The sequence below is a fragment of the Glycine max genome, chromosome 20 (assembly GCF_000004515.6).
Source record: "Glycine max cultivar Williams 82 chromosome 20, Glycine_max_v4.0, whole genome shotgun sequence".
In the NCBI taxonomy this organism is placed as follows: domain Eukaryota; kingdom Viridiplantae; phylum Streptophyta; class Magnoliopsida; order Fabales; family Fabaceae; genus Glycine; species Glycine max.
Window position 1 is genome coordinate 47,040,673 of NC_038256.2, and position 13,358 is coordinate 47,054,030.

The 13,358-nt window shown below is 31.6% G+C and overlaps 1 protein-coding gene and 1 non-coding gene across 2 annotated transcripts; one reads left to right on the forward strand and one right to left on the reverse strand.

Annotated features, from left to right (window-relative positions):
* Nucleotides 1-2,445: 2,445 nt before the first annotated feature.
* LOC100798350 (uncharacterized) lies at nucleotides 2,446-4,155 on the forward strand. The gene has a single exon (XM_003556489.5). It carries the CDS (start codon nucleotides 2,707-2,709, stop codon nucleotides 3,841-3,843), a length of 1,137 nt encoding a protein of 378 aa, XP_003556537.1. The 5' UTR covers nucleotides 2,446-2,706; the 3' UTR covers nucleotides 3,844-4,155.
* Nucleotides 4,156-8,434: 4,279 nt separating this feature from the next.
* TRNAP-CGG (transfer RNA proline (anticodon CGG)) lies at nucleotides 8,435-8,506 on the reverse strand. The gene has a single exon. It is a non-coding gene; the product is annotated as a tRNA-Pro (tRNA).
* Nucleotides 8,507-13,358: the final 4,852 nt, after the last annotated feature.

Sequence of the window (13,358 nt, forward strand, 5' to 3'; positions counted from 1 at the left end):
CAATAAAAAAAAAAAATGATTGTGCGGTGAATGTCAAATAAGAAATTCCGACAATCCAAACAATGGTTCACAATGATTTTGGGTCAATGACTCCAATTGCAACACCTATGAAGACGTCGATACTCAAAGTTAGGATGTGAGTTAAGAAGTGAGAATGAGTGAAATTGGTCTATGCCGGGAGAAGAGTCCATGTATAAAGACATTATTGGTGGAAAAAATTGTTAGATTATTTATGTGCCATGTGAAAAGTTACGTGATTGAATCTATTATATTTGAGTATTTGACTTCTTATATTCGTGTTATTATCCGTTCTTTCATGGTATATTTTGAGTTAATCATGGCTGCCGATTTTTGTGATAAGTTATTGTATGTTTGGTGTTCTTATACTAAGTGACCTTCAAGGCTTCCCTATCAATGAAAATTTACTTTGATAAGATAATATAGGTTTAACGATGAAAATAAATGTAACTTTCATAATAGTTGCTCCCAAGTATTATTTTTAAGCAATATTGACTTAAATAATTTACAAGAGAATATTTCTTCGAGGACAATGTATTTTGAAATTTAAAAATGTTTTTGAAAAACTTTTCAATGTTAACAAATATCTATAAAAGCTCATAAATAGCCATAAATATCACACAGTGGATATCGACGTGAATAATGATCAGTTTTTACACTAAAAAATAGGTAGTGTGGACTACAATTCTTATTCACTTCATCATGTCTAATGACTCAAATTATCTAATTAAAATTAACATTTATAGTGTAAAATGTTTGTGTAAAAAACAAGTTTAAATAAGTATTTGTAAACCTTATCTTCTAGCTTTAATTTTTCTTTAACAATATTATCTTTATTTTGTCATGCATGATTTTATCAATGAAGTGCTACAATTCATTTCGTGTCCTTTTCTCCAGGTTTATTTATTCATTGCCGCTTAAAAGTCAAAAGTGAGTGGATAAATTAAACTTGTCTTGAACCTAGAAAACACATAAAAAAAAAAAAAGATCTAAAAGCTTTTGAAAGTAAATCAAATCATGGGAAAATCTTCTTAGAGCAACATATCATATTTAAATAGTGTGTGTGAAAAAATAGGTATCAACAAAATTTTGTTTATTCAATTGCATCTATATATTTTGATTCAAATTTGTTTGGAGTCAACATAAAAAAAAATTGTTTATTAAACCATTTTTTATAGTTACTTTAAGATGTCGAGTACCACTGTAAGTCTATAAGTGTGGGTCAAATGCTCAATTTAAATCAAACATAGACCTGCGATGCATGGGTATTTCAAAATTGTAGAAGTTATGTATTTTTATTTTTTTTTGAAACCTAAGTTATGTATTTCATGTTTCAAATAAACAAAAAAATAACAACAAATGACGTGAAAAATAAAAAGTAATTTTTGTTGAGAAAGTATTTTTTTGTAATACAATAGAATTATGATAAATATCAATGTTATAAAATGTCATGTTCCTTAGAGCAATATTATTTCTTTTTTTAGCAAGATTTGTAAATTCTCTAACTAACTAAATATTCATTTTTCTTATAAAAAAACTGAATATTCATTTTCATTGATTTTGGAATGAGTCAGTTATTCCTTCATCGTAATTGGTTGTGCGATAAAGAAAATACGTTAACGGAAAATTTTAGGAAGATATAAAAGACGTAAATAAAGTAAGAATTGTAGGAAAATAAAATGAAGTAAAAACAAACAAACTTTTAAATTTGAATTGTGTCAAATATAACTAAATTTTTTTCCTACAACAAGATAAACAATTAAACAAAAAAGGGAAAAAGTGGGTATAATTTCGGAAACTGTGTGGCAATCTTATCAACGACTAATTCGGGTTTTAGCAAGCATGATTCAAGCCTGTGATTGCCTTTAGTTAAAAGGTTCTTATTATTTATTTAAGTTACGGAAAAATTATATTTACTTAATTATTGATTTAAATTATTAAATTGAATATTCATTATTGATTATTTTTATGTTGTTTTAAAATATTTTTTTTATTAAAATGATAATTACTATCGAATACTTATTTTGTATCTATTATTAGTTTATTACCAAAATTCTCCAAATAATTCTTTTCATGAATAAATATATTTTTAATTATTTTTAACTATTTATTTAAAAACTTCTTAATTCCCTTCTGTCCTCCATCATTTTAATTTTTCATTTTCTACTATTTTGAATAAGGATAAATTGAGAAAATTGGTTGGTTAAATTTGGCAAAAATATTTCCGGTGAGTATTTTGATATTAATTATTGTGTTTTTCTTTAACTGAAAGAAGAATTTTCTCATCCAAATTTTCTAAAATTTAAAGCATATACCTTAATTTTATGTGCTTTTTTTTTTGTCAAACTGCCTATCTTTTAAATATATTTTTTTTGGAAGAGGGTCCTGTTAAGATTTCATCCACCACTATCCTTGCATAGCTTATATATTTCGATTTGTCCATCATGATGAATGAAGGCGAGATCTAGGTTAAGCGATAAAAGTATGAGGAATGACAAATTAAGGATATAAAAATGGCGATTTCGCGCAAACCTTGTAAAAGTTCATATAATCCTAAGTAAAACCATTTATTTATTGATTGTGTTGTGTGTGTGTGCACGGTCTCAGGTCAGGTTAATTACACTCACATCTACATCCACTCTCTCTTTCTCTCTTCTTCTTCTTCTTCCTCCTCTAAGACGAATAATAATGGAGCAGCTTCAAACCCCCACCATCACCCATAATAACACGAACCCAGAAACCAACAATGGCGAATCCCTTTTCTTCCAAGACTTCGACAGCACCTGCTCCACCCCTTACGTCAGCGCCCCTTCCAGCCCCGGCCGTGGGCCCCTCCCCGGCTTCTTCTACAGCGCTCCGGCGAGTCCAATGCACTTCGCCATCACAGCCGCATCGTCTTACGAGAAAACTCCTTCTTCCGCACCAATGGGTTTCGAGTTCGAATTCTCCGCCCGGTTCGGGTGCTCCGGTTCGGCCGGGTCCGGTTCGATGAGCTCGGCCGACGAGCTGTTCCTCAACGGTCAGATCCGGCCCATGAAGCTCTCCAGCCACCTCGAACGGCCGCAGGTCCTGGCTCCCCTATTGGATCTGGAAGGAAATGAAGACGAGGAGGACGAGGAAGTAGTAGAAGAAGGCGTTAACGTTAACGTTAGCGTTGTCCGAGGAAGAGATCTGAGGCTGAGGGACAAGTCGGTTCGCAGGAGAACCAGATCCATGTCCCCTCTCCGGAGCAACACGCCCCTAGAGTGGGCCGAGAACGAGGAGGATCACGACCAAAACGTGACCAAGCCCAACAAAACCAACATGATTAGTTCCTCCGAAGCAGAGAAAGTAGAGGATGGTTTTGGTTTGGAGACAACACCTTCGGCCTCGTCCTCACGCTCTTCCTCCGCCGGGAGAAGCTCGAAGCGGTGGGTTTTCTTGAAGGACTTTCTCCGAAGCAAAAGCGAAGGGAGGAGTAACAACAAGTTCTGGTCCACCATTTCCTTCTCACCAACCAAAGACAAGAAAAACCAAAATCCACCAAACACCAACAAAAACGTGGCTTCTTCTGAAACCACGCAGAAACCCAAGGGAAGTAGTAGTTCTCAGACTTGGGCCAGGAGAATAAGTGGGAAGCCCACGAACGGTGTTGGGAAGAGGCGCGTGCCAGCCTCGCCGCACGAGTTGCACTATAAAGCAAACCGGGCCCAAGCAGAGGAGTTGAGGAAAAAGACCTTCCTCCCTTACAGGCAGGGTCTACTTGGATGCTTGGGATTTAGTTCTAAGGGTTATGGGGCCATCAATGGCTTTGCTAGAGCCTTAAACCCCGTTTCCTCCAGGTAAATTTCTTCGCTTTCCCTTTAATTGTACAGATCATTATTATTATTTTTATTTCTTTCTTCATTTTGGAATCCTTTAGCTTAGTCTTAGCCTTAAGAATTAAGATCACCCCATGTTCAAGGGGTTCGTTTTACGAGGGTTCTGGTTCTGGTTCTTGTTCTTCCCTCTCCATCCTTCTTGTTGAGGATGCGGAACTGATAAAAGTATTATTATGTACAATATACCAAGTCATGTACTCGTACTCGCAGCATTTTGCTATTTACACAGTTGCTGTGCAGTGACTGGAGTTTATTACTAATATATATATTTTCCACACTTAGCTTTTCTTTTCTTTTTACTTAATTTATTTAGGTCTAATCCGCTGTTATTATTATTATTGTGGTGATGAGAATTTTGATGCCTGTTATGTCTCGTACACTATATGGATGCATCGGTTACAGAAACCACGTGGTGTGGGGAGCCATGTTAACAGTTGGGTTTGGCCCCATTGTAACTGTGCGAACACGCTTGACATGAGCTATTTCCACACCACAATTGAAAGATGCCTGTGTTTTTGTTTGCATCTCTCGCGTCCTGGGTTTTAGGTTGCGTATGCGAATTGCATGAGAGATAGGCTGTGTCGGGATCATGGCAATAGAATGAATGAGATGATCTAAAGTTTGCGCTTTATTTTTGGGGTCCAAAATGGTCTTTTTAGATGCAGCGTTATAATTATGCCGTGGTGAAAGATTATTTGAGCTTTGAGTTCGTGAAAAAGATGTTTGCAAATCTATATGCGACAAGATGTGGACATAAAGTTGGATTGAGATTATATGACATTGACTCGCTTATAAGTTACTAGTATTATAAAGTAGGAATGGAACCCCCCCAGGGATGTTCCATTTTTCTTTTTGGTTGCTTCTATTTTTTTTCATTCTAGTTTTTATACCACCCTGATGCCCCACTTGAGGGATTTATAAGTTGCTAGTGGATTTGGTGGAAATTATATAAAAAAGGGGCTAATAAATAAACCACGAGACATGAATCCGCCTGGGGGGCCCAAGTCCTTCAATAAGCTGGGAGGCATTTAAATTTGTTTAGATGTGTGTGCGAATAATCAAACGATTGAAACCCTTCCTATCCGGACTTTGTTACGGAAGAATTTGAATTTGGATGGACTTTCCAAATTTTCCTTTTAAGATTGAATCAATGGTAGTTGTGGTAAAATAAGATAATAAATATATCTGGTTGGTTGGTGGTTCCAGAAGAAACTGTTCATTATGTTCAATCACATGCTAGCTAACTGTGCGGGGATTCTGCTAAAGTAAGCAGCTAACTTGTACTTGCGTTACTTGACCCCGAATTTTTTTCCCAACCTTTTTGTCATAATATTTTCCCCTTACCTTTTGCGGATCACGATCCTACTGTAGAGGATACTAGTCCTAGAAAATTTATAAATATAGTTTGTATTAATATGGATTTTTGGATCACAACTGCTCCGCGAGTCAGTTCCTTCATAACTGCACTAGATAGCATTTCACCCTGCATTGCTGGTGACAAGAAATTGGTCAATGAAACTATGACGAGATGACTGCTTATACTTCTTATACTTGGACACGCATAAATTTTAAACACTAGTGACATCTTTCATTTTCTCTCTCTTTCTATTGCTCTAAATCATTAATTAAACAAATCATTTATTTTATCTTTTTTTTTTTATTTCTTTGCTCAAGAATCATTTTTCTAACGAGACAAATTGGAATGATAGTACAATAATTTCCCAAGTGCTAAGAATTTACTCACTTTGTTGATAAATAGTTAATTTGTTAAAAAAATTACTTAAGTAGTGTTGGGTAAAAAGGGATGAAAGTGTGATGAAAGAGAGTGGAAAGAGACTACAAAGGGAAATTATTTGATTGAAATAAAAGAGTGTATAAGAGATAAAAATTTAAATTAAAATAATTGGTAAATAAATAATAATAAAAATTTAAATAATAGAGATGAAACAAATGTCCCTTTTTTTATCTCCAATATCCATGCATGTTTTCAACCTATTATGCGGCATTTTTATTTTTGAGAATTATATTCATAATCGATTATAAAAATTTCATAATAAATTATGCAATTTCATCAGATCACATGATTGATTATGTTTTAAGTATAATTGATTATATTGTAATCCTAAGAATTATTTTATCTGATTTTTTAATGATTTAGTGGATACATAATTGATCATGATATAAGCAAATTGATTATGTTGACAACCCGCAAGTTCTTTGGTGATTTACATGACAAATTATGTGAATATGAAAATGAGATTATGTATGAAAATATTTTAGTGATTACCTAATCAAACTATGTTATAAGCCAAATTAATTATGTTGCAAAGGACCGCAATGGTCATGAGTTATGCAGGACAATTTCAAGAAGAATTATTTTTTTTTTCTCAGCAGCCAATCCAAATCCATCCTCTTTTTTTGGAAGAAAATTTTACCTCATGACACCCACAATTTTTTTGAAAAACTCCGGTGTCTGAATTTATCACAAACAAACATCTATCCCACAACTTTCATCCTTAAATCATCCCAATTCAATTACATATCAAATTCACCCTTTAACCAAATACACCTTAAAAAGATTCAAGTTGAATTCATCTGCTCACAGTGTTGTAATGATGTTAGTAATCTAAATCAACTGTAATAGGTTTAAAATAGGATACTATTTATCAGATGAGAATAATCTATGGCTTTACTGTTAACTAAGCGCATGGTCGGTGAAAAAGATGGGTGTGTGATATGAATTTAGGGGCATGGCCAGGGGCGTAAGACCTTGGAACTCAGGATTTAGAACCCATATCTCCCGGAGCAACGAATCTTCCATCATAATGAGATCAAGCATAGGAAAATAAGATGCTGAGCTTAGTGAGTGTCAATTCATCTGACTATACAAGACTGATTGACTGCATCAACCGACGCAAAAATTCAAACATGTTTAGACGATTCATCCAAATTAACGTCAATAATGAGAGCTTTTTTCGGATGCTTTTTAGAAAACAATCACTTCTCTTGTTAGCAAATTCGTTCCTCTTCTTATTGTTGACTGTTACAGTTTGAATAATTTTCAATTACATTTTATGTTAGTTGATTAATTGGATTGTTTGTTTAAGAGAATGGATCTTTTCTAATTTCTTTTTCATTTTATAAGTTTACGAAAAAATAAATCAAATACGGATGATTAAGTATAACAATGAATAAGGTCCAGATAAGATTATATTACCTGTTGTTGATAAAAAAAAAAAAAAAAACCTGTTCATGTACTTGCACTAAAAAATATATATTTATATTTGTCCTCAACTTGAGTAATAACTTTAATTTTCATTTTTATATATGCTGGAAACTTATACTAGCAAGTACCGTCAACCTCAAAATTGAGATTTAAGATTAGCATTTTTCCTATTAAAGGCTATATTTGATAATATTCATACACTTTGAAATATCATACTTCCTCTGTTCTATTGTAATTATTGTATAAAAAAATATTTATTCTAAAATAATTATCATTTTAGATTTTTGATGTGACATTAATTTTTTTGTACTTAAATTTTTTATGATATTAATGATACGAATTATAAAAAAATAATAATGGATGAAGTACATTTGGTCAATACCAATTATATCTCACTTTTATCTCTTCTTTTTTCTTTTTCTTTAGGTATTAAGTAGACATTGCTATCCACCAATCTTTTACTATTTAAGAAAATTCAATCATATCAAGATTTTCAAAACAAGTATGGATATTTTATTTGAAAATCTGAAAGTCTGACTATTCACCAGGACTTTTATGTCATTGCTAACTATTCGCCAAAACTTTATACTACTGTAAGGATTTATTTAAAATATTTAATTTTTCTATCGTCATCACTTTACGTATATCATAATTTTTATACCTTAAATATAATAAAAAATTACATAATAAAAATTAACAAATTAAGACATTTGATAACATTAGATAAGATCGTCTAAAAATTAAAAAAGTTTAATAATCATGTATTGTTAATTATTTTCTTTTACACTGAAAAAATTAGAAATCATTGTTAGTATGATGTTTTTAAGTAGTTTATGTAAAAAATATAAAATTATTTAATACAAATTAAATAACCTATTTTGTTAAATTAAAATAAATGAAAAAGAAAGAACCTACAAAAGTTTAAACAAAATTCAAGCTCTAAGTTAAAATATATTAGTTTAAAAGTTAAAAAAATAGTTAATCGGAATAGCAAGCTTGAAATATAAATAAAATCTTATAATTAAACTAATTACAATATTTTAGTTTGAATTTAACGAAAAGAATCAATAACCGAACCAATTTATTTATTTAATCGGATCCGGGTAACACCCATGTCTTCGATAATCCACCTATCAAGAAAGCGAATTATTTGTTAATATTAATAATTTGGAGCTAAAAGTCGACAGTTTGTGGAAAAACGCAATAACAACAAAGGCCGAAGATGAATCAAACAAGCCCAAAACCAAATTCTGAGAAAAATTCATTCAGACCCAAGCTAAGAACCCAATTCTCAAAAAATTAAAATAAACTAGAACCCAACTTGTAAAAAGGGGTGTTGCGAGAATCGAACTCGCGACCTCTCGCACCCGAAGCGAGAATCATACCACTAGACCAAACACCCTATACAAATTCTAAAAGTGTCAAATTAGTATTTAACCTAAACAAAATCTCCCTCAGTGCTCTCTATTTGGCATAGACTTCAATGTCAAAACGAACTGATATACGAATAATAAATTTACATGTTAAAGTAGTTAAAACCAAACTAATAAAACAGTGAACAAAAGAATAAACTTCTATATTCAAACAAGCTAAAATCAAACTGATATACCATTTTACTCACTTCGGATTGAATATAAGAAAAAAAATTATATAAATAAACATTTTTTTATAAAAACATAGATAAAAGGTTACAACAAAATAAGATGAGTGATTAATAAAAGTAATTTAAAATATGTTATGAATATGATATTATTCTTTCAAATCAGAGCTGCATTTTTTTAGATATTAAATTTATTTTCACAGCAATAAATAGCATTTTCTTTTTACAGAAATGGGCTTGATCAATTGTATGCATTTGTCATATGCAGTTATGCATTTCCAAACCACATCCTTTGTTTTATCCTATCGAGTATTAAGTATTATTTTATAGGCATCATCACTCTGTGTTCACATTCTTTGAGAAGGAAAGGTCGATAATATTTTTACAATATTTTTAGTATATTATTTCTAGTTTACAATGTAAACAATAAAATAATGAGTAACACGTAGGTTCCTGCTAGCGTTTTAACACATTGAAATTAATAATAACATTTATGTCACTCTTGCTTCATTATATTCTTCGATTATTTCATTTTCATACATTAAATTTTAAAAATTTTATATTTTTAAATATATTATTTTGATCATTTTTTTCGTTAAAAACATTAGTATTCTATTATCTTTTAAATTTAAAAAATGATTAATATGATACATTTCAAAAACACAAAGGAACAAAATAAAACATTTAAAATTTAACTTACAAAAGTGAAACATAATCAAAAGTGATATTAAACATTTTGAAATAATTAACTTTATATAGTGACTACTAAAAAAATAAACAAATAAACAACTAAAAGAAATCATAATCTCCTTCAACCTCTTCTAAATGTAAAAAGGTAAAAAATGCATCACTACACAAATCAAATAAGGTCAATGCATAATCAATCTTACTCGAATCACAATAAATTCTTATACTCCTCGCTAAAAACTCAAAACCTTTTATACAATTATGTTATTGGAAACAAAAGTAGGAAAAACCAGAGCAAGAGTTGTTTTCAAAAAAAGACAAAAACATGATCATAGCTCACTAATTAATCCATATCTAAATTAAGAAGTCAGAATCTGACTCTTTGTGAGGTTTGCAAGCAAAACCTCCATTGTCGTGTGAAGTTGTACAAAGCAAATAGAGAATTTTTCATCCAACATCTACAACTGGATCCAACAAAGATGAGCAGTGTAAAGAGGGGCAAAACGGTGCATTCCATTCGAAGATGATTTTGACTGATCTGGTCAGTCAAACCTCATCCACAACCAGGTATTGTCGTATTCTTTTTTGCCTTCATTAACATGTTGTTGCCAATGACGACGATGAGACAATTGTTTTCATCGGGTGAGGCAACAATTCTGGTCGTGTAGGAAGTTGCGACGAAGACGAAAGCAAGGATGGGACAAAAGTCTTTTGGGTTGACGTCGAAAAAAGAAGGAATACTTACCCATTGTGATTGAAATTATTATCATTATTAAATGATTAAATTGAATGAAGATAGTAATAATAATGTGAGAGTAGATGTTGTTGTTGTTCGTGATTTTAAATCTATCTTTTCTTTATTTACTTAGTGATTTTTATTTTTTTAATAAAAAAGATAGTGATGATTTTTAGATGTTACTATGTTAACTTAACTATTTTAAAACTTAAAACACTAATGGACATTAACATTTCTAACAAAAAATTGAAAAAAGAACAAAATGATACATTTCTGTATCAAAGCAAAACAACTACAAAAAATAATGGACCAAAAGTAATATTAAATCATTTTAAAATTTATAAGAATACTGCCATTACTAAAAAAAATTAAAAAAAGACTAAAATAATAAATTTCAAAAACATAAAAGATTAAAATAAAAATTTTAAAACCTAATATACTAAAACAACTGGGAAAGATAGTAGTCTAATAATAATTAATAAACATTTGGGTCATCAATTAAAAGACAACTTAGACAACTTTTAGAGAAATTAGAATTTATAGATATGCGGCGCTTGAAATAGTTGATTTAGAAACAAATAATTCCATTCCACACTAGTAAACTGACTGGTTACGTACATATATAAATTTAAACACCAATTATTTTCACGAAAGATGAGAATAAATCCTGATTAAGAAGTTTCTTAATCTCCATCCCAAGGCATTACCCATTCTATTATTAGTAATGCTCTGCACAACAGCCATAGAATCAATCAATCTGCACTTCCACCCTGCTAACTTAGTAGACACCTTCTCCAGAAGATAATTTCCCAAAGAGTGGGCTTCGCGAAAACCGGCATCTTGCAAAAATTATCCAAGATCATATGCAAAGATAGTGTTTTACTGTTGTTGATTGTGCCTAAACTGGAGCATTATGGGAGTGTTGTTGACCTGCTTGTCGGACTTATGGCTCGTTCGTCTTGAACCATCGAATTCGGGGAACTATGTGGTGTTGTCCAAGGTTTATGCAGAAGTTGACAAATACACGGATCAAGTCCCAATGCCAGACAATTTTGAAATTTCACCATGGCTTTGCATTAGAGAGGAACTAATCATTTGGATGTAGTGATTGGTTCAAGTGCGCACTGGATAGTTTATCATGCCTTTGAGATCAGGGAATCAATATTTGTTTATATAGATTCTCAAATTTTGGTGATTTTTAGACATAGTAGTTTCAAATGAATTCGAAGCCTGTTCTTCTTTTATATTATTATTCCAAAGGAGTAATATCTAAAATATTTTTCATACATTTTTTACTATTCTTTTATGTCTTTCTATCTTATTGTGCGTTTATGAAATTTGTTTTACCTACTGATACTCTTAAAGAAGTATTCAAGTCTATATTTTTTTTTTATGAAAATTCAATAAAATTACATGAGACATAAAAGCGTCTATAATATAGAAACATGGAAGCATTGTCCATATATTGAATCAAAAATAAAAATTGTCTTCTTTATAGACGATTTCAAGACAGAAATGAGATTGATAATACTATTATCTTGCATGTATTCTATCTTATATATTTTTAGAATAATTGTATTGCCATAATGGATATGCATTGTATCTGATATGTGCATCGTATTTGTGCATCATGAGTGCCTGTACTTTTGCCATAAAGAACTGTACTAACCATATACATTATCCTTCATTTAAAATTGAACCTTGCTTCAGATTGCACGGTACCATATGGAGTACATTAAGACAATAGTCATGCAAGTTACAAGAAAGTAGGAACCTATCACTATCTGGTTAAAAATTGTAATGAAGTCCATTGAGCATCTGTTACTTGCGGCTTATAACTTCAAATCACATTGCATAAATTGCTGCTACTGCCAGGAAGAAGAGATTGCTGATTGATAACTTGGGAGCACCATTTGTCTCTCCTCCGATGTACTCTGCCAAATTGAAGTTTCCTACACACAGCTTATATTTTGTTAAAGCAGCAAAATTTATAAAAAAAAAATGGAAAAAGAGGATATCAAGATAAAATATATAAATTTCCGTGGAAAGTAATTAAACTAGCATCCTGACCTCGTCGCCTTGAGTAGCTGCAGCCAACATTGAGTGCATATCTCATTTGTTGTAGAATAAGAAATTGGATAGTATGTTATCAATGCTATTCAGCACTAGTTGTGTTTCAGTTAGGCATGGCCCCTTTAGCCCCCTTCCCTCCCCACTGATTATGAGTTATTTGCTTTGTTATATTATCAAATATGTGTAATCAATTAAATATTAATGTTTAAAACTTGAAACAATTAATGTTCCAAATCTTTATCACATTAAATATTTATTCATATTTAACATTTTTTTCAAAGTCAATTATTTTTATGAACTTTGATTAAAGAGAGAAATTTCTAGTCAAAATCTCAATAGTTTAGGAAGAAACGCATAAGATAATCCCATTACTCTGATCTCATTCTCAAGATTTGACCATGACACACATCATAAATGACAAACACCCACCACACCTATTTAATCTCACTATCAAACTCAATAATGCACACATATTCACACGCATCGTCTCTAATTTCTATAGGCATTGTTTTTCTGTCTCCAAGTATTTCCCTTTGTTTAACATTCAATTATTTTTCATGGATTTCAAATATCATGCTGACCAAAACCAAAGGACATCATCGCCAATGACACATCCTCTTTCCACTGTCACCTACATATCCAAAAACTCATCAGAATGTAACACTCCTTTCAAGATACCCATTTGTTTGATTGTTTAAAAATACAAAGTTTTTCTAACATCGGTTCATTTATAGGGTTTGAGTTTGCGCTAGGGGGTTTTCTTTGTAATGTTTGGACACCTAATGTTTTTCCAACATCAATACCAATCAATGCCAACGAAGCGTTACAACAAGAGATAGAAGAAAAACATATGCAACGAGAATTGGAGAAGGAGCAAATTAGGAGACAGATGTTTGCAAGAGAGATGGGATTGGCAAGATGACAAGATTTGTAGAAGTCGAGGGAGAAATGGCGTTAGTGAATGCATTGGTAATCTCGTTAGGAAACTTATTTTGAAAACGAGTTTCTATATCTCTTAATCCAAAATTGAGCAATCAGAATAATAACATTAATATATTTGGTGTGCCACAATCCAAATAACCCCTAAGTTGATAGCAAACAACCTTCTATGATGTTGATGTCTAACAATGATAATAAAGTATCCATACTGATTAGTTT